Here is a 26,113-nt window from a genome sequence, read left to right as displayed (position 1 = left end):
GTTAGTGTGTGTTGTGCTGGTCTGAGTGGATCAGACACAGCAGTGCTGCTGGAGTTTTTAATAATATATCAACACTCACTTCAGTCATTTGACAGTATTGCAAAGGACATGTAGTAAGTTAGTAGTCAACAGTTAATATGTATAAATATTAAATGTATTGACATGTATACATAAATAATTTAAATAATCACTATTATTATTATTATTATTATTATTATGATTATTATTATTATAAAAACAAAATTCTGATCAAGTCACTCACTTTCGTTCTGTAGATAAGCAAATTCATGTAATGAAATGCATGTGTATACATATAATATATACTTCTATTGCAACAAGCCTGACCCCGTAACAATAGCAGAACCCTCTTTGGTGCTATATAGAACCCTTTCAAAAAGGTTCAATATAGAACCATCTGTAGCACATTCTCCATCAATTTGAAGAACACTTAACAATCCAAAGTATCCTTTAATTATGCAAGGGTTCTTTGAATGTTCATGGTTCTATAGAACCATTTCTTTACTAAAGAACCCTTGAAGAACCATTATTTTGAAGTGTGTAGTTTTAATTGTGTTAGTTTGTTAGTCTACTTCAGCCATACCTAAAAAAATGGCTTTTGTTTAAAAATGGCAGATTTTATAAAACATTATTAAAATGCAACACTTGCCAACCAATCACAATTCCCAGCCCCACTGCTCCCAGGTGCAGGTTAGCAATAGCTGTGGAGTTAGCTAGCAAAATGGACAAGGCACAAGAGGGTCACAGTGGCACTTACTACACACAAAGAGGGTCTTAGACTAAACAAGTTTGAGAACTGCTGTACTACACAGTTCAGAAAAATACAAAGTTTATTTATTTTGATCACTGGCAGTGGTTTTCATGAAAGACAACAAATGAGATATGCTCAGAAGAGCTGAGAGGTGTATCTGCAATATTGCTTTAAAGTTCAGTGTGCAGTTTTGAACATTTTTGTCCAGTTTTGTTGTGCAAGAAGACTTTTAAAAGTTTTGGTATCTGCATTGGCATCATCCTTGACGTTATTTTGTATTGGATAGAAAATGAAATCAGTGGTATTGTGCAGCCTCTGATGAAAACAGAACAATCTTTTTGGGTTGATCTCTTTTTAGACTGAAAAAGAAAGATTGGTACCCTTAAAAGCCACACGCTTTATTTAACCCCAATGAGCACTTTATAATAAACTTGATCATGTTAATGGCTAAATTTTATAGACGATATTTGTCAGAAAAACACCTTCACATATGACCTTTGTACACAGATCTACGCAATTACATATGTACATCAGTGAATTTTCGCCTGCAGCAAAACAAGACATTTTGTAGGTCTATTTGATTGCTGAGTAAAAAGTTTTCCAGTTTATTTATTTTCATTTATTTTCTCTTTTTCTCTGTTGATGTTTCACAAAAAATTCTGTTTGATGCGTGAATGTTGGGCTTTAATGTAGTCTATAGTTTAAAACAGTGGTTTAATGGTTCAAAACAAACAAACAAAAACAAACCATGTAGTCGTACAAAAAAAAAGAGAAAGAAAGAAAACAGAACGATCTGGCTCAGTGTGGACGTCGTGACGTCACGGCGCTCGGACGCCAGGCGGAAGCGTCGGCAGGGTGACGGTTGTGGTGAGGATGTAGTTAGCAGCGGTCGGTCAGCTCGGTTCGGTCCGCTCAGTACGGGACAGTACGACTCTTCCAGCCAGAGGAGTCCAGCGCGGAGAGGAGCTTTCGCGGCAGCAGTTTTGGTGGCGGCTGCTGTGGTGCTTATCTTCAGCGAACTGTTGTTTTGTTGTGTTTTTCGAAGGCTTCGTGCAGCAGCAGCAGCAGCAGCGCTAGCGGAGCTGAACGGATGTAAACAAGCGGAGCTCACGGACGCAGACAGACGAGGCCGAACCGGAGATGACAGCGGATAATATCAACTCATAAGCATAATCTGCATTAGAAGACTGATATTTGTTGCTGTCGTTTCGTACAGACGTAGCTACATTAGCTGGAGCTTTGGCTCACTACGGACTCAGTTGAGGACGCCTCCCTGCAGCAGAGAGGGAGAGAGAGAGGTCGCTCGCTGGCTCGGCTCTGTTTTCCACTGTAGCTACAGGCTAGCAAATTATCAACCTGCATTCCTGCCCAGCAGCCCCAAAAACTAGCTCATTACAAACTGCCCTTCGCGAAGAATTAGACTGGCAAAACCCTCGTTTTCTTCAAACTTCATTCAAACGTTTAAGTACATGAGGAAGGAAGTTTGACACACTCATACGTCCTGTTTGCTGGGAACCGTGTAAAGTATAAAGGTAACGTTAAAGCACAAACTGCTCCGGGGACGGTTGTGTTTTCAAGTGTATTTTATCTCGATTCTGTTGTTGTCGTCACATGTAATATGTGAAGTTACTCAGCGAGAATTAGGATTTTGCCTTGGTTTACAAATAGACTCAAAAAATGAAATCGTTAAATAATCTTAACTCAATTATGCCACGCATTTCCCTTCAAACAAATAGAGTTTGAAGTATACACTGACTGACTTGAGTTTCATTGGAACAGAATTCGCTTTGGATCAAAATAAACAGTTTTAATTCATTAGAACGCACTTAGTAAACTTTTGTCCATTTTCCATAAAACAGTTTCTTAAAAACAATACAAGTCATTTGTTTAATGTCAGCATATTTTCAGTTCGTAAGCCCAGCAATCCAGTTGGTTCATTTTTTTAACTTTTAAAGATATTTTAACTAGTAGATTCTCTGACTATAGCAGCAACCTGTAATTCACTGTCTTAGTGTGAGTAAGCGTTCATATGTTCTGAAGATATTTCTTTTAATTAGTGGGCAAATGATAGGTAGTATATAGCATGACAGTGAGACATGCACTAAATATATACACAGAAGTTTAAAGGCTCCAGCTCTTCCAATGTTTTTTTTATGAAATCAAGTGTATTAATAGAGAGTTTTTCCCCTTTTTTTGTACAGCTTCTGCTCTTCTGGGAAAGTTTTAACATTAGATGTTAGAATATTGCTGTGATTATTTGATTGCATTCAGAAGATCGCAAAAGCTTCAGTGAGCTCAGGCGCTGATGTTTTTAATGATAAGTTCTAGACCACAAACTCCACTCCAGCTCATCCCAAAGGTATGAGATGGAGCTCCATCACTCCAGAGAATGCAGAGCCAATGCTTCACAGCCCAAGGCTGAGGGGCTTTATAGCCCTTTAGCTGATGTGTGGCATTGGGCATGGTGACATGTGGCTCATGTGCGACTGCTCCAAAATGTCCCATTTTAGTGGCAATGCTTTTCTGTGGAGATTAAAGAAGTAGTGCTTATGCTTTTCAATGCCCGTGTCAACAATGGGCGCTCATTAAAGTAGCTGAATTCACTAAAGGTGCCTTCAAACATTTGGAAATGTAGGGTAAAACTCTTAAAACAGAAGATGTAATTTGTGATAACAGTGCAAAAATGACCATCATTAAAGATTAAACTTTTACTCTTACAGGTGAGGTTGCAGAAGCACGGCGGTCATGGCACATCAGCAGATGCCCAGCTCGCAGAAGGCCTTGATGCTGGAGCTGAAGTCCCTACAGGAGGAGCCAGTGGAAGGCTTCCGCATAACTCTAGTGGAGGAGTCTGACCTGTACAACTGGGAGGTGGCTATCTTTGGACCCCCAAATACTCTCTACGAAGGGGGCTACTTTAAGGTCAGTCCCATCAAAACATTTGCACAATCAAATGGTGAATAAAATGTAGAGATGTGAGGATTGAAATTTCATTACTATATTGAAAAAAAAAAATTACATGTTTCAGATATGTACATCGGTCCCACACAAATGAAACATGTTACATCTACTAAGTAATCAATTAGGTAAGTTAATAAAGTGGTACATTGGTAATTTTGTTGGTGTAACATGTTTCCTTCATGTGAAGCCAGTGCACACAATTGAATCATGTCAATGTAAAGTAACCTTTAAGCAACCTTTTTTTCAATGTACTTGTGGTCAACTAATTTTGTTTTTTTTTCAAATGGTCTTTCTTGTGGATATACTATTTTTAACTGAATGCCAAGATATGGCAACAGAAATAGTAACGAATGTCGATGTATTATATAAAAGCAGAATTTCTTTGTAATTGATAAAAGCTAGGGATGAGTATCCAGCTTATAACTGAATCTACTTGGTTTTACATTGGTTTCAGTTTCACACTGGTGGTGAACTAATAAAGTGGCCTGCTTTTTATATTTAAAAAGCAGAGGCTGGTGTAGATATATTGCACTTAATTAAACACCAGGGCTTTTAATAAAAAAATGTAATGAATACAAATTTAAAGCTGAGGATGAGAAACTGTAAAATCATGCACTTGGCCCGTCATGATCCTTATTTGGTTTAATATATGCAACTATTAAAGTACAAGCTGTTGACACTTAGTAGCCCTCAACTGATGACAGATCGGCTTGAGCCCAGATAAACAAACATTACTAACTGCTGCCTTCTAAATGTGTTTATAGCACGAGCCAGAAGTTAGAACATCTGTTGACCCATGACGTGTCTCAATAAGTGTGTTCTCTGCTTTTTTTATTACACGTATTTGTGTAAAGTAATTGTGGTCAGCTCAAAATAATTGCAATCAGGCAATTGTGTAATAATCATGCAGATTCACCTCTGGCAGGAGCAGCCACTGAGGACTAGTTGCACAATCTCAGGATGAACTTTGTGCTTTGACACTTGGGTAGATTGGCCCTAAAGCGGTGGATCAGCTGACTACTGGATGTCATATTGACACAAGGGGGCAGTATCAGTTTGATCATCTCAAAAAGCTTTATTCAGTTGCTTAGTGGTGCCTACTGTCAGGGGAATAATCACACGGGTGATTCAGTGTGTTCTTTGTCATAGAGATGTTGTTTCTGCTCTGTCATGTTGCTTAATGTGTCTTGGCACTAACCCCGCACCTCGTACATCTTCTCCTTTGCTCCATCTCTCATTCCCTCTCGTTCTCGTATCCCAAGTGATGCAATTCTTATGGCACTATTTATAGGTCTGACAGATATAAATGGCATCTCCATAGGAGAGCTGAAAAAGAGAAGGACATATTGAGTCTTTCCCAAGTTTCCCCCCGGTCAGTGTTTGTAAAGAATTAGTGCTGGGTGATAAATTGTCTTTACTGGTGTAAGTGTCACACAGCAGTATTGATTTTTAGTTTTAGCGGTATTTAATAGGATAACAAAAACTTTATTAAGTGCAATGTATGTCATTTGTTGGGCGCTGTTAAAATAACAGTATAAAGTACATGAAAACAAATTAGTAAGTTTCCTTACATGTGCATTATATAACATATTTATAAAGCTGTATTTGAATATTTATGCCAGTAAATACAAAATGACAGATGGCAGATGTTTTATGAGGTAAAAGACATTATAAGGGGCCTTAAATTAAAGTGGTGGTTATTTGTTCCCTTTATATATTGTTCCCTTCTGTATATATATATATATATTTTGTGCTTCAGATAAAGTACAATTTCTATTAAGCAAACCTGTCTGGGTGCAGAGACTTCAAAAACATATTCTTTCATCTTGCAATTAATGCTATAAGCTATTCATAAAGAATAAAATATAGGTTTATTCAGTGCTTAAGCATGTGTTATGAAGTCTCTGTTGAGGTAGCCTTTACTGAAATCCTTTTAGCGTAGAGTAGCAGTACTCAGGAAACGTGAGTTCATTAATTTCATTAATGCAAATAATACTGTGATATATTCACAAAATAATCATCATATTAAGTTTTATCAATACCATCCAGCACTATAATGAATGAAATAAACACTTTATTTCAAAGTGATGTCATTTATAAGACTGTGATAAGAGTGAAGTCAATGCAGAATTGCATAACAGTGATGTAATAGTCCTTAGAATTAAAGAAAACTGGGCCTTCAAGTAATACTGTACAGCTATAATACAGCCCCAGTGAGGCCAGAGTGTGGGAAAGTTTTGTGACGTAGGCATTGCTGAATGCTTGGATGTTGATAGTGGTATCTGTGTAGTAACAGACCTGAGCTCCTCCCATTGTAAATGTCCATGTAAGAAGAACAGCGTCATCCTGTTATCTGACACAGGGCTTTGTGCATTAGCGTTGCTCATGTAAACATTTTTGTATTCTTTTGAAAATATTTTAGTTATTTTAGAGAAATACAATCAAAAATAGACGAGACTAAGCAGATTAGACTTGATTTTGCTGTCTGTTTTTCCGAGCACCCCATGTCCTTAAATTGCTTCTTGTTCACACGCTATTAAACACACTCTGTAGTGTCAGGGATGAGCAACAGAGTGCCAGCTCCTCCTCTTGTCTGACACACAGTCAGCTCTCAGCATTGCTGGGGAAAAATGTTGAGTAAAACATTCCTGCTCTGAGAACACATCACACTAAGTCCAGCAGAGTAGTTAAACTGGACTTACTTCAGGCTGCTTTATTAATCCCTTAAATTGCCAGTTTTATTACGCTCTTCTATAACCTAAGAATAGCTCAACCAGTTTGCATTGAAGTCCCTGTAGTTACTGAATAATAAGAATTAGTATGTAATGAGCCTGGGATTTTAAGGGTTGATCTGATCTAATGGAGTTGGTTTTTGCACTTGGTTTAACATGTCTGATTATTTTTGAGTGTAATTTCCTTGCATCTTTATTTAATATAGTCTTGTTCTTGTGTATTTTACAGTTGAATATACACTTTTGCACACAATAGATTCTCATGTGGAACCAGTAATAAACACACACTTACTGTTTCTGATGTTCCTGTCTTTTAGGCCCATATAAAGTTTCCTGTTGACTACCCTTACTCACCACCAACTTTCCGTTTCCTAACCAAGATGTGGCATCCAAACATTTATGAGGTAAACAAAATAATATGACATATTTAATCTAATTAGATTTAGTAGTTCTTGAATTAAAACATCTTTACTGATCACTGCTCATCTCATTATCAGTCATGAGGCAGGCTTACTGCAAACTGCATGTGTGATGATAGTAATATTTTCGTCTAAATCCCAGAATGGTGATGTGTGCATTTCCATCCTGCACCCTCCTGTGGATGACCCCCAGAGTGGAGAGTTACCCTCAGAGAGGTGGAACCCTACGCAGAATGTCAGGTGACGCAGTACTTCATGATGCATATTGCATACCGTCATTGTCATTTCAAAATCTCTTACCTCTGTTTTCATTTCTTTACACCATTTGAAAATGTTGATTGCCATTTACATTGTGTGAATATTTCATGATAACTGATCCAATAGAAATGACTTAAAATTAGTTGTTTATGAATGTATATATTAAACCTCTTCCTATAAGGTTGCAAAGTTTTGTTATGACACACACAGGAAGTTGATAACAAATGTGTTTTTGAAATAGAATGTTAATGGTTATATTAAAAACAGCAACGTTAAACATACAGCCGTGTGCAAACGCACCCTCACAGGGGACACTTTTGCACATTTTAATGCACAATTACTGTTTGTTTGGATATTTTGTGTTTTGTGTTTTATTTTTTTCAGTATGTTAAACTCAAAACATGTCATTTGACCAGGGATGTAAACATTTTGCATATGAATGTATATAGATGATCTAATTTGATTAGAACCAAACAAATAGCTTTCTTTTTTCTATAGAACTATCTTGCTGAGTGTAATCTCTCTGCTGAATGAGCCCAACACCTTTTCCCCGGCTAACGTGGACGCTTCAGTCATGTTCCGCAAATGGAGAGACAGCAAAGGAAAGGACAAGGAGTATGCTGAAATCATCCGGTAAAAACAGTTTTGTTAAACAAATATAGTGTTCATGCAAACAAACAAACAAACTGCACAGATGTACACAGGTTCACATTTACACATTAACAATGGCAGGTCAAACTAATTTCAGATTCGATTAGTAGTGTTATAATACCATTTAATTTTTACAGGTTTATAACTGAAGATGTTTGTTTGTTTGTTTGCTTATTTATTTATTTATTTATTGATTGTCTTTTCAATCCACTGTATTGCCAGTTTATAGGTAAACTTTCTTTGTACCTGCTTTTGGTGGCCATTCAGATAAGCTTGCCATATAGTTGTACTGCACAATTTCTTAACCTGCCTCAACGCTGTCTGTCAATGAAAAGGGGCCACAATCAGACCACAGCTGACCAAGATCATTCACAGCACAGCAGTGACCACAACCTAGCAGTAGCATAGACAGTATCAGGCACAAAAACTAGGCGGCAGTCTAGATGGGTTTTCTTGACTGCCACATCATTGAAGGTTGTTTAAATCAGAACGGGCTCCACATTCTGACCATTTCAAGGATGCTACCAAAGCATCCTTCACGGTTTTCGGTTGGCCGTAATCCTTTTCTAGTAATTGTTCTAGTAATTGTATAGTAAGGAAAATAGTATACAGAATACTATATATAGTATAGTATAGTAATTTACGCTGTAAAACTACTGTATGCAATAAGTATGCTGTAGTTCATTTGATTTGTATCTTTTTAAGAGGGTGTAAATTGAATGCAGTATTAAATGCACCTGCTCTCAGTGAGTTAAACAGTTTTTAACTTGCAGAATAGCAATAAATTACAAACAAACATGTTGCATTTGAGGTCTGCACGGTCCTACTCCCACAAGATTTCATACCGCACCCAGAGAAAAGCTGCACCATATGTGCCACTTCCGCCCGCAGTTTAAACATTTTGGCTTATTTAGGCTATTCATTGATTTGTGGGATTTCCCCACACGTATGTGTTGTCTTGCTCTCGCCCTCACTGGTTTGGTTAACCGCCAGCTCTTACACATGACGCTGAAAATTAGGTCTGTCCTGCAAGATATCATGGTGGGTCCCACAGACCTCTAAATTGCATTATTCACGTCAGTGTTTTCTCAATCAAATTTATGCAACAACTCCTTTCCGATGACAGTGCAGCCTTGGTAGACTGTTCACTGTCACACATGTGCAGAGGACATTACTTTTACCGACATCACCTCATTTGGATGACGCGTATGTAAACATTTTACGGCAGTAATTGAGCCATAACAATACAGTTATATTCCCCAGTAGTAATAACGTGTATTTCTCACTCTTCCCTGCTTGACTGTCATGCTGTTCTACTTGTTTATCAGTGAAAACACAGAGCTTTAAGTTGTGATTATCTACCTGAGTGGTTTGGCTTTGAGTAAGATAGCATTCTTAGCTTGTATGGATGCTACAGTAACAATAGCATCAACAATGCTCGGCAAAATATAGGCTCAGTCTCAAATGGCTTCCTATTCCCTATGCAGTGCACACACATAAACATCAACAATGTATTATATGTCTAAATGAAAGCCGTATGTACTCAGTCGAAGCTGCAGAACATCCTGTCTAACATTTAGTGAACCATTTGGACATAGAAATCAAAGTTGCATGATTTATGTGGTGCACTATGTAAAGAGTAAGGAGCGATTTGAGAATCAGCCATTGATTTGCTCTCATGTGAAATCAAACTGATGGTAACAGCAGGTTTTTTCCATATCTCTCGCCTCCGTGTGCTCTAACCTGAATGTTTTTGCCCGTAGAGAAGTTGAAAATTAACACCAAGTGGTAGTAAACTAGGAAAGGGAATAAAGCTGGTTTTGGACTGGCTTAGTTTTCTGTGGAGAGGTGGGGTAATGGCAGTTTGCCACAGGATGTCTGTAATGTTTATTCACACAGGAAAATAAATCTCGGTATTACAGAGATGGGTGGGGCTACTCGATTTATGAAAACAGAGAAAAGAAAATATGTTAAAACATTTAATTTAGCTGTTTACCCTTACTATCTGTCTTGCTGTCATAAGTGCAGGGCTGGCACCACACTTCCAAAAATGGTGGGGCAAAACAGAGTGACAAAATGCTACCAGGCCACTGACTGACTAACTAAAACTACCTTTCATGTCTTGCTAGTAAGAAGTCTTTATAAACCTTTTCATTAGAGTTTTTGTGACATATCTTTTTAATTTGGTTCAGTTGTTTTCAGACTTCAGCTACAGTGGACCAAATTGCACATGGGGTGTTTACCACCATGAGAATATAAAAATATTAATAGTAAATAGAGATGCTTGACGTCTATCCGTATTACAAAACAAAGCGATAACAGCTGCTTCTTTATGATTGGTTTACCAGTTTTTAGGTCAGGTTGCTGATACTTGACCAAAAATACATTCTGTGATCCAGGTGCCAAAATTAAAAGTGTAACTTTGCTGTTATTTTACTGCTTGTCTGCTGTTACTAACAGCATCTCGTGATGCAAGACGTATATAACAGTCTGAAAAGAGTAAAATGTTAAAATGGACAGATTTTGTGGACAGTACAATGCTGATGTGCACTGAGAAAAGTAGCCTATGGTGTTGAATTCTCTCGCTTGATGTGGTCCGTCGTAAAAATGCTCAAGCAGGGGTCACCGGTCCACTTTAGCTGCCGTTTGGCGCCAACCTGAAAATGGGTGGAGTGTTGACACATGAAAATGGACAGAACTAAAAAAACATTTGGTCCACACCAAACAAAATAGGTATGACAGTCACCTTAGTATGGCTAGGTAGCAGTAAGAAATATCCAAACTGACATTTAGTAAATTCAAATGGTGGCCCAGTGCATTACTTAATGTGTTGCAGGCAAAAACATTTTTACCTAATTAGTGAGTTGCAGCTCCTCTCACTGATCACCAACTCATGAAGCCTTTAATGTTTGGGAAATGTCCCGTCTCCCGGCTGAAATAAAGATTTTAGTTGGTTGTGCCAGTGAGTTTGACTCACTCTCTGTTTATGTGTATTGGTCAGCGTTCTGCGTAGTTTTAATTTCTTTATGATGTAAGCATCCTGAACTCAACTCCGCCCCAGTACTGTGAAAAGTGGTGAGTCAAATCCCTGCTTGCCTCTTGGTTCCAGCAGCCCTGCTAAAGTGAATGCACTGTTTCATTAGCATCGCCATTAGCCTGGGAATTCATAGCAAATAAAATCTGTATAAAGTATGAAATCAAACTTTTTTTTCATTTTTACATATTCTGAGTTGTACGTGTGAGGTGAGACAGTAAAGTTACATATCAGCTTGGTTTTAGCCACAGAGAAACACAAGTAAATGCTTCTTTGAGTGCTTGAATACTTAAGAAACTTCTTTTCCACAGAATATGATAGCATTTTCACTAGTATGTCAACATTACTGCACCTCCTCGCGTCCAAAAATGGCTACTTATTTCATGGATTCTGCATTAAAACACTGGCTGGTGCATTTTCATGATTTGCTGATAATGAAATAAATCTGATGAAATGTATCCCCAAGCTAACCCGCTAACACTGCATTGTAAAAAGATAGATAGACATGTGGGATACAGATTAGGCAGCGTTTCAATGCGTGACAGCGTTGCGCATGCTCAGTGCAAAACAGACGGGACGCAGATGAGCTAGCGACATCCACCTCTCTCAGGCATTTGGAGACCTCATATGCAGTACTGACAGTGATATGTGACATGATCAGTCTTTGGGTTGTTTTGTGTACAGGAAGCAGGTGTTGTCCACAAAGGCGGACGCAGAGCGGGACGGGGTGAAGGTGCCCACCACACTGGCTGAGTACTGCATCCAAACCAAAGTGCCTTCTCACGACAGCAGTTCTGACCTGCTCTACGATGACCTGTACGATGACAACATTGAAGAAGAGGACGACGATGACGATGAAGTTGATGCTGGCGGCCCGGCAGGTGAAATGAGCGGAGACTGCTTTGGTGATGAGGACGACTCCGGCAATGAGGAGTCTTGACCTATCTCCACTTTTACCGTGACGTTGACCCCTCCCCCTCCACCATACTCTCTCACCGATACTCATGTTTCTGTCTGTCTGCCCCACTGTGTGTCCTTGAGTTTCTGTTTAGGCTGCTGATGTTTCACTATCTGTCCTAAAACCTCTGACCTTGAGTTCTTTCCCTACTGCATCTCCTTGTAATAGAGTCCTCTGTGTAAGCCATTACCATGCTCTGAGTTTTTAGAGCCCCAAGAAGGAATCACTGCAACAATAAAGGCTTTTAAGCAACAGCAATGCTGTTACACCATACATTTACCGCTCTGTTTGTATGTAAACTGGACAGTTCTAGTGATGCAGTGATGGTGTTTCATTGATTCCTGATTGGGGCTTTAAGATAAGACTCGGTCATAATAGTAACCATAGACCTGTCCTTGTCACTCTGGCATTCATCCTCCCCTGCCTGCCTCGAGACCTCAGGGCTTTTGGATACTCACGGCTCTAAATCCACCCTTAACAACTCAATGATTTCAAAGTGTGCTCTTGGCTACGATGGAATTCATTTTAGAATACATAACACATTTTTTTCAGCAGGGAATCGTTTTTCCTTTTTTCTTTTCTTTCTGTCTTTGTCAGTTCATCGAAATTCTCTAGCATCGTCTCCTCCAATGCCTCACCTTCTTTTCTGTTTACTTCCCTTTCCTTCTGTGTCTTTGTACCTTTTAACCACCCACACAGCTCACATGTCCTTTAGTGGTAACAGATGGCACTGTCTGTCCAGTGAGTGAATGCTTTCCTCTGTTTTTTATCTTGCACACCTCTTTTGCCTCCACCTCTTAACAAGCTAGGGCTTTTAAGTGCTTTGTTTTTTTCCCCCACCACCTGTTTATGACTGATTTCTCTACTGTTGTGTAGTTTGCCAGGTAAGTATTTGAGATAAAAAGAGGCTTTGGGAATATGTAAAGAAAAAAAATGTCATAACAGTCAAAACTCAATGCATGTGAGCTGTCACACGCAGCTCTTACCTTTTAGACCCCAAACACCTTTGATGAGTTTTTGAGCCATCAAATTGTAACATCAGACTACATGGCAATGAAGGTGCTTTCAGGTGCTACTGCAGTATACACTCAAAACAATTGCAGCATCAACATGGACACCAATGTCAGAACTACACTCAGCTACAAATGTAACATAAAGCCTTTAAGTTGCTATGTATCGCTGACTTAGAAACTATGGTGAACAGACTTGCTAAGAGAGACTTGCTAAGTTTAGACGCGATGACTATACCCCACTTTTGCCCCTGATTTTAGATTCTGTGATTATGGCTGATGGTAATGTAAGTGTGCTTCACTTTCAAGTGTGCACATGGTGTAGGTATCTGGTACAAGCTGTTTGTTGCACCGTGGAGTGGCTGAACCTAACCATCACTGTCTTGTTTTCTCCTCCTTTTGATTTTGTAACACAGCTGACTTTGTTCCAGTAGTTTGGCTATGAACTTGATTTTATGAGCTGTTGAGGTATGGGGTTTAAGATTACAGACTGCTGAGGACGTTTGGCTCATCCCCTACCTTAAATTTTGCTCTGTCCACAGGCCCCAGCAAAGCCTGCAGCTTTCAAGAGCATGCACGTGTGTTTGTTTTAAATGTGTTTTATATGATGTGTCATTTATTGAGTTGAGGCACAGAGCTGTGCCCTCACTAACAGGGGTGGGATGTGGTCTTTGATGCACATGGGGTCTCAGGTATACCCTTACTGTATCCCAGCAAAATCAGCCAAGGATGCTGACATACGTTCCTGTTCATAAAAACCCTGAAAAAAAGAGATGTGCACGAAGGACAACGCACAGCACTCTGCTAATGCAAGTTGGAGCTAATGAACAACATTTCAATTCTGAACAGATGCTCTTGGAAAGAAAAGGTATAAAAGGACTCTCACATTCGCAATGGGATGTTCAAACACTGGGAAGTGACTGGAGACACTGCGTATGGACAGCACTTAAAAACAAAAAAACTCAGTAATCCTCTGCATTTCTTATGATCCTTCCTTTCCCAGACAATGAAATACATCCCTGTACGCAGCAAATCATGGAAAAGACTTCTGATACCTCCCGAAAACTCTCGTGACTCTGACCAGCCGTGGATTGTCTCGGAGGATATTACTATTTGTGTGTCCTGGGTGTTTTGGAAATTTTCATCACCGTTTTAAGGATCTCTTATGCCACACAATAGGGACACGAACTTGCGATTCTTTACCATGCCTTATGGTTTTAAGGTGGATGCTAAATGATTCGGTCATTGTTTGCTTTAATTTCCTTTCATTTCTCTTGTAGTGTTGTAACAGACAGAATCACATTAAAAATATTCACTTAAGCAAGAAAAATCACTGCGAAAAGGATCTATATTATTATAGGAGTGCATTTTAATGTGAAGACTGCCCAGCATGGTCATTTAAGACAGTGCTTGTTTGATCACACTACAGTACATTTCTGTGTGAGTGATAGCATATCCTCCTCTGCAATTAAATCATTAGGCTACTCATTTTCATTATGGCTTCCATTATTCATTTGGGTGCCACTTTACAATAAGACTACCCTTATAAAGCATTTAAGAATGGTTTAAATTAGTTTATTAATGGTTATTAGTTAGGTCGTAAACATCTTAATAAGCACTTACAACACACAAATAAAAGGGCAACAGTGACCTGTTGCTTGCAAAATATGTATCTATACTGTTCAAGCTCAGAAACTGGTGGGTACTTATCTTGGTCTTCTCCAGCAGTCAGCATTAGACCTGTCAGCGTCATCAGATATTCCTATTCATCAGGTATTACGGATCATGTTTGCCCTTGGTTATTATTTGTTATAATTGCTTATTAATGATTTTATGAGTTTATGACCAAATTAATAACATTAATAAACTCAATTTAAACTATTCATAAATGCTTTATAAGGATAATCTTATTGTAAAGTGGTAACTTTGCTTTTTTCTTCTTTTAAATCTGTCAACAACTATCTCAGTTGAGACTAGCAAAAAATTAGGCTGAGAATCCACGAAAAACACTTAACATTACAAACTGCTGCGATGCCTTTAGAACACCATAAGCTAACAGCTCAATTTATACAGTTTTGTGCATTGTGTTTTTCTAAATTTGTAAATTTGAGACCCTGTGTGAATTTCACAGTTCAGTGTGTAAGTCATGAATAGATATGCGTTGCGTTTATTAACAGTATATTATTCAGTACAGGAAAGCTCCAGGAAACCACTTTAGGAGAGATTATTACTGGCTGCCTCCACTTTGATTTGTCGGTGCTAAGTAGATGAAAGTGAGATGTTAATGACTGTTACATGCCCTTTGATATATACACTCTTTCTGCCACAATACCACCAACATAATCCAAAAAATACAGTGTATATATATATATATATATATATAGTAGTGTTGTGCCCATAGAAGAATCACCCGTATGGTCTTAAAAGGGAATTCTGCCAACATTTCTGCAGAATTAAGTTGTTAAAATATAAACAGAGAAACCGAAATTTGTTTAAAGTGGTGATGATAGGCTACCTCAAGGAAGCAATTGTTCGACAATACTTCTGAGATAAGCTTTTGGTCTAAAATGTATTTTTAAAATACATTCATGACTGACTATTCATGGGGGACTGTTGTACTATAATACTATTACAAGGCAAATTAGTCCCCAAAGAAAACTCTTATTAACGTTCCAAATGGTGTAGCTCATTGGTCGTTTTGGATAGTAAATAAAACGCCTACATTTGTGCTGTAGAACTGTGGCTCTTGAGTTCCTTTAGCTACCACTGTAAAAAATTGGTCAGTGTGCATCTCTACCATGTAACATTACAGATTAAACCTCTCTAAATTATGTTGTTTACATCTGAATGATTTAATTATGCTGAAATATTGAAAAATCAGTGGAATTCCCATTAAGGTCCCGTTAACATTACACCATATGACCACATTACACCACCTGTTTAGTTCCACACTTCTATATCAACATGCAAATGACAGATTGAGAATGTCCCAAATGACAGTTGGCCATTTTCCCAAACTACTCTAAAATCGTCATGATGGCTCATAACAATAAAATAGTGACAAAATTCATGTGGTATGGGAGTTTCTTCTTTTCCCCATTACCCTAATGGAGGGCAAAGACAGTCCAGTGTGTAAAATTTCCCACAGCTAGATTGCCTATCATTATATATCATATTTTAATACAGTAAAATGTGGACCCAGCTTCACTGTTTCCCTTCTCCTTTCTCCAGAAAGTGCTGTACACCTTTAAGAGTGTCCTGTAGATCTTTGTACTTTGCAAGCCTGCATGCTTCCTCAAGTTTGGCCCAGCGGTAGTCTTGATGCTCATCTGACAGGGTGACGTTTGTACTGGGATCACGCAGCTCAGCCAGCCAGTAGAGGACCTCCTTCTCCCTACCCCGCACTTCATAATGCAGTCTCTGCAGAAACCCATCAACTAAACGCAGGTGCTCTTTACCCAAACCAGCCTCCTCCTGCGTCTCCCTCCATGCTGTGGTCAGGTCATCCTCACCAGGGTCAACATGACCTAAAGGGCAGACAGAGAACAGTAAGACAGCCATGCAGTTGGCTTGGCACAAAGACTAGTTAACATGACACAGACAACAGAGAGCAGGGGTTGAGCTGCACCTTTGGGAGGAGTCCAATGATGTTCTCCATAGGAGGTTTGCAAGAGAAGATATTCAATGCCGCCAGGAAGAGAACGCTGTGCCAGACGCCGGAATATTATAAATCCACATGCTCGCAATGCCATTATCTGGAGAAAACAATGCAGCATTACACTCATCACATTGTCATACATTTATTTATCATCACTGTACTGTCAGTCCCTGTTAATACAGGTGTAATATATAATATATAAGTTCTTTTGAGTATGAAAACTGCATGTTTTACAACACAAAATCTTTCAACTTGAGAACAAATCATAACACTAATAAGCCTACATACACTATAGGCCTATTTGCACTTTTATTGTGGAATATTTTTAAAATATGGAGTCCTCAAAAAATACCACAGGCCTCATCCAATAAACACACTTGCGTCTGATACTGTGATTTTTGAGCCAAAACAATCATGTATTTACTTTGAGATCCTATAAAGTAATTAAGTAATCAGTAAATTTGTTACTTAAATGTTGCTTAAGACTTAGATCTTACTTCCCATTTGAAAAGGTATGTTTTCTGAGCTAGTGGCTAAAGTTAGAGGTCACACAGCCAAAAGCAGACTGGATATTTTGGGCAATAAATAAAAAGAAACACTGAAATACTCGTCATAAAACAGCATTAAAAAGCATTATAGTTCTATGTTTATTTAAACATCATATAAACTATTCTTTCTGTGTTTATATTAGAAATTATTTAGATAGTAGGCTTAAAAAGTACTAAACCTACAAAGTGGCAAAACTTTACAGACATGTTCTGTTGTAAGTTCTTAAAAATAACCATTTCTCTGAAATAAAACAGCAGCTGGTCTTATTAGGAACACAGGCTGCTGGGCTTACACTGGCTCTTTTAAGCTTAGTCCAGACTTAATGGTTTCTGTGCTTAATTTATTTTTATCATGTGATTTATTTAATAAGTAAAACTAAAGGACAGGAAAGATAAAGTCTGGATTAGGCTTAAAGGGTCCCCTTTTAAGTCCACCTGCCTGAGCACAAACCTGAGATTAATAATTCATTCTCTTATGAGATACATCACTAAAAACATAAGAACAATATGTTTACATATATTTGGGTGGGATATCAGCACATCTGTCCTTCTTAAGCCATATAAACAAATATGGCAAAGTATGACTGTGTCTCCATTTTATAGTGCAGTCTGGTTTGGGCAAACAAAGTGCACATATTTATATCGGTACAGTCACTGGGGATCTACATTTGACATCTACTAATACATTTTACAAAGGTATACTAATACATTTTAATAAACATTTTAAAGGGTTAAAGGGGAATTCCACCAATTTTTTAAAATGTCTATTCAGGCCTTGGGATGTAAACATTGAGTGATTTCATGTGAAATGGTTCATCATAGAGACTAGACTAGAGATTTTTTACAGTGGTGGCGATAGGAACGAGGGGTCACATTGGGCCTCATTCACCAGTATCTTCCTAAGTTTTTTCTTAAATTTGTTCTTGAGGAAGGTCCTACGAAAAAGTCCACGTCAGATTTCATGACGTGTTCTTAAACAGCAGAATTTCCTGTACCTGTGCTCTTGAGTGTGTGTAGATTCTGTTCTTCCCTAAGAACAAATCCCAAATAAGAAAACATTGGTGAATGTCAGAATCTTCATGAAAACTGTGTCAGTGGGTTTTAAGAAGAAATTTCTTTTTAAGAACGGTTGGTGAATGAGGTCCAATGTTTACAACACAAACATAGCAATTTTACTCAATATCCAAAGCCACCAGTAAACCTACACATGCCTTCTGAGTTTTATATTCAATGTTGATGATGGTAAAATAGTCTTAAAATCTGAAAAGTTTTCCTTCGGGACTATTTTGCCTTACAACGCCCTGCATGTGCCCCTCCGGCATGAATGGGTTAAAAGGACTAAAAGACATTTTAAGCCAAAACGTCATCATAAAACTATGTGTCAGACATCAGGCTGCATATTTCTAACCAATTCATCTAATAGTTTTCTGTAAGGGAGCTTTCAGAGTCATTAAACTCTTAAGACGTCTGGTTCCTATCACCACCACTGTGAACAATTCTGACTCTGCAAGTTTCTCTAGGGCGGAGCATTTCACACCAAACCACTCTGCATGACTCTGTTTACATCTCAACCATTTAATTATGTGGAACTTTTGAAAAATCGATGGAGTTCCCCTTTAAATCCTAACGAACCACTCGAAAGTCAAGCCCTACTGACAGGCTGGCTGCGGGCTGAGTGATCTGGCCCCTCATAAACACCTGGCAACTTTCAGTACAGCGCACAGAGGCGCTGTTTTAAAGGGCGCTTCTCATCGATTATCCGCAAATATCCTTAAAATGTCTGCTGGGAAAATCAGCGCCGATATTTCTGCACGACTCCTATTCGGGACGCATCGCAGGGTCTATCAGTTACTATTTTGGTAGCAAAACGAGTTTAATCCTTTTTATCATGCAGTTTCCCGGCTGGTTTGCAAAGAAAATGATCTACTTACGTCAAAATTGAACAAGTAACTGCCGACTAATGTATTTGTTTTTGGAAAAGATGAAAAATATCTCGGCTAGATTTTGCACGTTTACCTCCGCCCAAGAGTTCCGGCTTCTGAAACGCGCACTGCGCAGCCGCAGCGAGAGCGCCTGGAGAGCCGCGTTCCGGTTGGTTGACGGGGGTCGTGACGTCAGCGCCGCTGCATTGAAATGCATTTTTTTTAACAAATCGGTGAATTGAATGAAATTAAATTCAGCGGCAGAAGAGAAATAGAAAAACTAGGAGGAAACTGGGTTTACTGATGTGCGATAAGTACGTGGAGAGATGGGGAAGCGGCGGTTAGGTTGTCTGAAGTTGCTGAATTAGTTGTTTCTGAGTGTTGAGGTGAGATAACGTCAGAGCCCGATCCGCAGGGCTGATAGGAGCAACCGCTCTGCAGCCTGCAGCGCAGATAAAAGACCACTGAACCTCCTGAGGGCCCACTTTCACTCACCAGGCCCTAGAGCAACAGGCTGAGGACGGACTGCTGCCTATTCAGAGGTAAAAACCTATGTTAACCTCGTCTAGTTAATACTTTGATGCCCATATCTGAAATGCTACGTTTTTTTTTTTATTGGAGTCATATGTTGTCTTTATCGCATAACCGATGACATAAAGGGGATCTCCACCAAGTTTTCCACAAGTCTAAATGATTAAATGGTTGACAGTCATTCAGAGTGGTTTGGTGTGAAATGCTCCATTCTAGGGAAAATTACAGTCAGAACTGTTCACAGTGGTGGTGATGGGAACCAGACGTCTGAAGAGTTGAACAGCTCTAGAAGCTCCCTCACAGAAAGCTTTCACATAAAATGGTTAGATATATGCTGCCTGATGTCTAACACATTGTTTTACGATGACTCTTTGGCCTAAAATGTATTTTAATCCATTTATTTTAATCTACTAATGGTGGAGGGGTACATGCAGGATGTGGTAAGCCAACGAAAACTTATTTTTTTAAGATTTATGACTATTTACCATGATCAATATTACGTATATAAACTCAGAAGAAAACTCAGAAAACCTACACAAGAAGTGTAGGTTCCCTGGTGGTTTTGAATAGTAAATAAATGGCTATATTTGTGTTGTAGACATCATGACCCTTGGTTCCTATCACCAGCAGTATAACGAAATCTGAGTTTGTAAGTTTATCTACAGTGCGCCACTTTACATCAAACCGCTCTTAATGATTCTGTTTACATCTCAAGGACTGACATACTCTGAAATTTTGACAAAGTGGTGGAATTCCCCTTTAAGTTTAGTCTTTTGGTCACGTAGGGCTACTGACTAAACTATAGAAAATCCAACTCTGATTGTGAATTCAAATTCAAATTTACATACCGTATCATTAGATAGGAGATTAGATAATCCAATTATTTTATTAGATAAACCAAATGTGTCACTTTTGATTGATCTGAACAAGTTCTGTAGCATTTTTTCTGGTCATATTAAACGTAATTTGTTGGACAGGAATGTTAAGATGATTTGTTTTTAAATATATTTAATGCACCTCTGTTATAGTAGACTCACATAAAAGGCCACTCACAGAGGATCCACTTAAACTGATCAGGCTCTGGTAACAAGCTGAGGACAGACTGCTGCCTATTCAAAGATAACAAGAAACTGTATTACTTTTGTCTAATTAACCCATCAGTGTCCATTTATGAAGTGTATAATTTCTCTTGGCTCATATATCTGAAGAAAAATGTCAAATTATATGGCTAAAAATTTTTTCAATCAAAGTTTTGATTGCTTAATTTATCATAAGAAGTTTAGTCTTTTGATCACATGGGACTACTGATGTTTTAACAAAACAATAGAAAATCAAATTTTGACTGTAAATTCAAATTCAAATGGCTAATGTTAGATTTCCATCCAAATATTGACCCTTTAGATCAACCAGAATAAGTTCTGTAGCATTTTCTTCATCATCATACTAAATTTACCTTCAGGTCGTGAATGGGTTAAAATGGATTTTTGAAAGAATAAATAGTCTATTTCTCCATGCTTTGTTCTCAAATAAAAGCCTAAGACCTAAAACTACTCTGGTAAGATTAATACTGGGAAGAAGTGTGGCTAATCTTAAACGTTCTTTTTTTCAAATGCTACAGTGGATGAATTTTATTGTGTAAAATGTCCACTATTTGGATACTGTATGCAGTAATGAACAGTTACAGTAGTACCTTCTGATTTTTAATAACTGACGTGCAGCCTAATACTGATGTCATTATGATAACTCACTGATGTCATCGTGATGTCATCACTGATGTCATCACCTAATACTGACTCACTGATGTCATTATCCATTTATAACCCCTAATTACCTGTAAAATATTCTGATAAATAAGTAACTGCTTTCAACTTGTAATGAGCTTCAACTTTCTTGAGCTTTTAATTGGTGTTTCATTTAAATTTAAAATTAAGTACAATTACGCTCTGCTATTTCTCTGTTAAATCACACTTTGAACCCGTTCACTGTAAGGCTTATACATATATATATATATATATATATATATATATATATATATATATATATATATATATATATATATATATATATATACAGTGGGGTGCGAAAGTTTGGGCAGCCTTGTTAATTTTCCTGATTTACCTTTATAAATCATTGATTGTTTGGATAAAAAAATTCCGTTAAATATATCATATAGGGGACAAACACAGTGATACTTGAGAAGTGAAATGAAGTTTATATGAATTACAGAAAGTGTGCAATAATTGTCTAAACAAAATTAGGCAGGTGCATAAATTTGGGCACCAAAAAAAAACCTTAACTCAATATTTAGTAGATCCTCCTTTCGCAGAAATAACAGCCTCTAAACGCTTCCTATAGCTTCTAATGAGAGTCTGGATTGTGGCTGAAGGTATTTTAGACCATTCTTCTTCACAAAACATCTCTAGTTCATTCAGGTTTGATGGTTTCCGAGCATGGACAGCTCTCTTTAAGTGACACCACAGATTTTCAATAATATTCAGGTCTGGGGACTGAGATGGCCATTCCAGAACGTTGTACTTGTTCCTCTGCATGAATACCTTAGTAGATTTTGAGCAGTGTTTAGGGTCGTTGTCTTGTTGGAAGATCCAGCCCCGGCGCAGCTTCAGCTTTGTCACTGATTCCTGGACATTGATCTCCAGAATCTGCTGATATTGATTGGAATCCTTCCCCCCCTTAACTTTAACAAGATTCCCAGTCCCTGTACTGGCCACACAGCCCCACAGCATGATGGAACCACCACCAAATTTTACTGTAGGTAGCAGGTGTTTTTCTTGGAGTGCTGTGTTCTTTTTCCTCCATGCATAACGACCCTTATTATGCCCAAATAACTCTATTTTAGTTTCATCAGTCCACAGCACCTTATTCCAAAATGAAGCTGGCTTGTCCAAATGTGCTTTAGCATACCTCAAGCGGCTCTGTTTGTGATGTGGGCGGAGAAAAGGCCTCTGCATCACTCTTCCATACAGCATCTCCTTGTGTAAAGTGCGCCGAATAGTTGAACGATGCACAGTGACTCCATCAGCAGCAAGATCATGTTGTAGGTCTTTGGTGCTGGTCTGTGGGTTGACTCTGACTGTTCTCAACATCCTTCGCTTCTGTTTATTCGAGATTTTTCTTGGTCTGCCACTTCGAGCCTTGACTTGAACTGTGCCTGTGGTCTTCCATTTTCTCACAATGTTTCTCACAGTGCAGACTGAAAGCTGAAATCTCTGAGATAGCTTTCTGTATCCTTCCCCTAAACTATGACGGTGAACAATCTTTGTTTTCAGGTCATTTGAAAGTTGTTTTGAGACTCCCATGCTGCGACTCTTCAGAGAAGATGCAAAGAGGAGAAAAACTTACAATTGCCCCCCTTAAATACCCTTTCTCATAATTGGAGTCACCTGTGTATGGAGGTCAAGGGTCACTGAACTTACCAAACCAAATTTGAGTTCCAATAATTAGTTCTAAAGGTTTTGAAATCAATAAAATGACAACAGTGCCCAAATTTATGCACCTGCCTACTTTTGTTTGACCAATTATTGCACACTTTCTGTAAATCATATAAACTTCATTTCACTTCTCAAATATCACTGTGTTTGTCCCCTATATGATATATTTCACAGAATTTTTTTATCCAAACAATCAATGATTTATAAAGGTAAATCAGGAAAATTAACAAGGCTGCCCAAACTTTCGCACCCCACTGTATATATATATATATATATATATATATATATATATATAGGTAAGTATAACCTGACAACCGTTAATGCAAATGAAAAAAATGAAATGGAATCCAGAAAGGAGCCAAAAAAAAGAATGAATTGCATTTCTGAGGATGATTCAGTGAGAGCAGTGGCCAACTGCATTTATTAATTAAGCCAAATGTACCTTAGCATGTCATTTCATGATAAACTGAGCTAAATGTTCCTAACATGTGCTGTGACAGACTCACCATGGCCACAGAAGAAAACGGAGTATCCGACAGGTCTTTCCTTGTGGGGAAGAAGACGGACCTCATTGAGGCCAAACGTACCAACATCACTGCGGGGGATAGGGACCTTATCGTCATTCATCACCAGGGGACCTTTTACGCAATGGACCAGCACTGCTATCGTGAGTAACCTGTGAAGTTTTGGGGTTTATATTTTGGATTAAGTGATGAATTGGATTGCTCTCATTTTCTCTACTTTTATCCTGTAATTCAGTTTCACCAACAGATGGAGACAAAGCTCTAGTCTTCCATATGATTTTGCTTGAGCTGAGATGTTTGTAAGCTGGTGTATCAGCAGCGTCCCTCTCAAGGACTCTCTTTCAGTGAAAGCCCATCAAGCTCAGGAATCTAAATAAATGATAAGTCCAGCTATTCAGATGGCCAGTGTGTCATTTTTTCATTATACTGACTAATGGTTGAACTTGTGGATCACACTGTGAGGCTCAGGTCTCAGAACTAGGTGGGAAACAGGATTCATCCAAAGCCCCTGGATTTGCATATTTGAGTAAAGCTGTGTGACTCTGTGCAAGATGTGCAGCTTTTAGGTAAAGAATGTCAGATGCTGGGAGGCTCTGGAGGAGATGCAGAGTGTCTTGCTGTGTGAGACTAGTGCATCAGGCATGTCAGCAATCAAAAATGAGCCTGAAGAACAAAAATGGCACTCATGTACTAATACAAGTCTATTTTCAACAGATGCAGGTGGATCATTGTTAAATGGCGATATTGAGGTGAGCACCATTTATTGCCTTTAAATGCCAAAACGAATGGAGTGAGAATAGTCTGATTGGCTGACCTGTATTACTTTTTATTCAAAAAGTGTCCCAGACTGAAACACTCCTTATAACTTCAGCCTGAGCAGCTGAGACTGAACTGGTATAGGTGGATAACTGTGCTGGTTTTTGTGACATTTTTTTTTTAGCTTAGTTTCCATAAATGGGCTGTATGGGCTGCTGAATGGATGCAACATTCTGAAACTTTAATATTGTTTACATGCTGTGTGCTACATCTTTAGTTTTAAAAATGTGGGGAAAATTCAGAGTGATAAGATATGAGCACTTTAAGGTGATCTAGAACTACTGATGATACCGATAATATATTCTGAAAAGATCACAGTAACAATAGCATATCGTCTTATTGCCCACCCCTTTAACACAAGAACAACATGATTTCATTTTGTGACTTTCCAAGTATGATGTTTAGCATCAGTCAGCCAAATGGAATATAAAGATGAATCATTCTAGCTGAGCCTTAAAACCATCCTGGGTTCTAATAACCCAAGAAGGCACTTTGCAAAAAGCAGTGATATTGATTGATGCATAATACCACAGCTGAACTGAGCACTTACAAAATATCTTTGTTTACACCCTTTTCTTTGATTTTTATTTTTTGCAGGAATTTAACAGCAAGCTGTGTATCTGTGTGTCCAAAGCACAAGTACAAGATCAGTCTGGAGGAGGGGGAGGGGCTGTACAAGGCCTGTAATCCTAAAGAAAAAAAACCAGCAGCCTCGCTGGTTTTCCAAAGGCATAAAGCAGCGAGTGCACAAGGTGACTGAGGTGGATGGGAACATCTTTGTGACGCTGTCTGAAGTTCCCGGGTGGATTGAGTCAGACTATTACCAGACTGAAAAGGGCAGAGAAGAGCTGAAGAAAGCGAAGGATTCAGACAAGGCTGATGGATCAAAATGCTAAATACCTGGCAGAACCTGAGGCGAGCCACAGAATGCACTGGGAAACTGAATATTTAAGTATTAATGCTGAGCGTGATTTAAAAAAAGAAAACAAAAGAAGGCAATTCGTTTTCAACAGCTGTTGCCTTTTGCACATTCTGTGTACAGTATATGTCCAAAAGTTTGTAGACACCTACTCATCTAAAGTTATGGTGAAATCAAGAGTATTAAAGGGCCCATATCTGGTTTTTACATTTTCCTCTGAAGTCCACTTATATAAGTTTGTGTTCAGTCAGAATTCATTTTTACATTATTTTCCAGCCTCTCTGTTAAAATTAAACAGACTTTTTTTTTGTTATTGAGCTTTTAAGGCTCATGTATGTAAATGGGCTCTGTTCTGATTGGCTGCCCTGTATTGTGCCTCTTAAAAAAAGCAGTCTGAGCTGAAACATTTGTTGTAACTTCTGCATGAATGGGTGGAGCTAAACTGCTGTAGTCCAAAAAGGCGGAAGTATGTAAATGTGTTCATTTTTGTGCCATCACAAAAACAATGAATTCAAAACAGGCCATTTTTGCCGCTTAGTATTCGTATATATATGGACTAAGAAATGAATGGTATGTTTTGATACTTTATCAGTGTTTACATTACTACATCAAAGTCTTATTTTAAAAAAGCAAGGAAAAGTCTGTTTTTCATGATGTGGGCCCTTTAACAGGAAGTTTATCCCCCTTTACTGCTCTACTGTTTTGGGAAGGCCTCACAAAAGGTGTTGGAACATTGCTGTGAGGATTTGCTTGTATTCAGCCACAAAAGCATTAGAGAGGTCAGGTGCTGATGTTGGATGATCAGTTCTGGATCCCTCCAACTCAACCTATAGGTACTGGATGGAGCTCCATCACTCCAGAAAACGCAGTTCCACTGCTTCCCAGCCCAGTGCTGGGGGCTTATACCCCTCTAACTGACACTTGGCATTACACATGATGTCTTGTGAGTTGCTG

At 38.5% G+C, this 26,113-nt stretch overlaps 3 protein-coding genes across 5 annotated transcripts; 2 read left to right on the top strand and 1 right to left on the bottom strand.

Moving 5' to 3' along the window:
- Positions 1-1,624: 1,624 nt before the first annotated feature.
- ube2r2 (ubiquitin-conjugating enzyme E2R 2) lies at positions 1,625-14,112 on the top strand. The gene is made up of 6 exons (XM_036587590.1): positions 1,625-2,301; positions 3,490-3,691; positions 6,780-6,866; positions 7,024-7,121; positions 7,638-7,772; positions 11,509-14,112. The coding sequence occupies exons 2-6, from the start codon at positions 3,515-3,517 to the stop codon at positions 11,762-11,764; spliced, it is 753 nt and encodes a 250-aa protein (XP_036443483.1). The 5' UTR covers positions 1,625-2,301; positions 3,490-3,514; the 3' UTR covers positions 11,765-14,112.
- An 831-nt stretch (positions 14,113-14,943) lies between these two features.
- nudt2 (nudix (nucleoside diphosphate linked moiety X)-type motif 2) lies at positions 14,944-19,043 on the bottom strand. Of its 3 annotated transcripts, none has more exons than XM_036587592.1 (3): positions 19,015-19,043; positions 16,421-16,547; positions 14,944-16,319 (listed from the first exon to the last, which is right to left on the bottom strand). In XM_036587592.1, exons 2-3 carry the CDS (start codon positions 16,542-16,544, stop codon positions 15,997-15,999), a joined length of 447 nt encoding a protein of 148 aa, XP_036443485.1. In that variant the 5' UTR covers positions 16,545-16,547; positions 19,015-19,043; the 3' UTR covers positions 14,944-15,996. The 3 variants fall into 3 exon arrangements, with proteins under 3 accessions (XP_036443485.1, XP_036443484.1, XP_036443487.1); XM_036587591.1 differs by having other exon boundaries at positions 18,930-19,034; XM_036587594.1 differs by lacking the exon at positions 19,015-19,043 and adding an exon at positions 17,994-18,028.
- A 100-nt stretch (positions 19,044-19,143) lies between these two features.
- rfesd (Rieske (Fe-S) domain containing) lies at positions 19,144-25,597 on the top strand. The gene is given in 6 exon segments (XM_036589090.1): positions 19,144-19,462; positions 23,401-23,567; positions 24,139-24,173; positions 24,838-24,861; positions 24,863-24,952; positions 24,954-25,597. Coding segments are annotated over 5 exon segments (492 nt in total). The 5' UTR covers positions 19,144-19,462; positions 23,401-23,407; the 3' UTR covers positions 25,137-25,597.
- The last annotated feature ends 516 nt before the right edge of the window (positions 25,598-26,113 follow it).

This window comes from Colossoma macropomum, unplaced genomic scaffold (genome assembly GCF_904425465.1).
Source record: "Colossoma macropomum unplaced genomic scaffold, Colossoma_macropomum, whole genome shotgun sequence".
Classification (NCBI taxonomy): domain Eukaryota; kingdom Metazoa; phylum Chordata; class Actinopteri; order Characiformes; family Serrasalmidae; genus Colossoma; species Colossoma macropomum.
Note: the sequence above shows the minus strand (reverse complement) of the source record. Positions and strands in the feature narration are given on the sequence as shown.

Coding starts and splice junctions, on each gene's coding strand:
- nudt2 (XM_036587592.1), bottom strand. CDS start 16,544: ATGGCATTGCGAGCATGTGGATTTATAATATTCCGGCGTCTGGCACAG. Junction 16,320..16,420: donor TCATTGGACTCCTCCCAAAG/GTGCAGCTCAAC, acceptor TCTGCCCTTTAG/GTCATGTTGACCCTGGTGAG.
- ube2r2 (XM_036587590.1), top strand. CDS start 3,515: ATGGCACATCAGCAGATGCCCAGCTCGCAGAAGGCCTTGATGCTGGAG. Junction 6,867..7,023: donor GGCATCCAAACATTTATGAG/GTAAACAAAATA, acceptor TCTAAATCCCAG/AATGGTGATGTGTGCATTTC. Junction 7,773..11,508: donor GAGTATGCTGAAATCATCCG/GTAAAAACAGTT, acceptor TTTTGTGTACAG/GAAGCAGGTGTTGTCCACAA.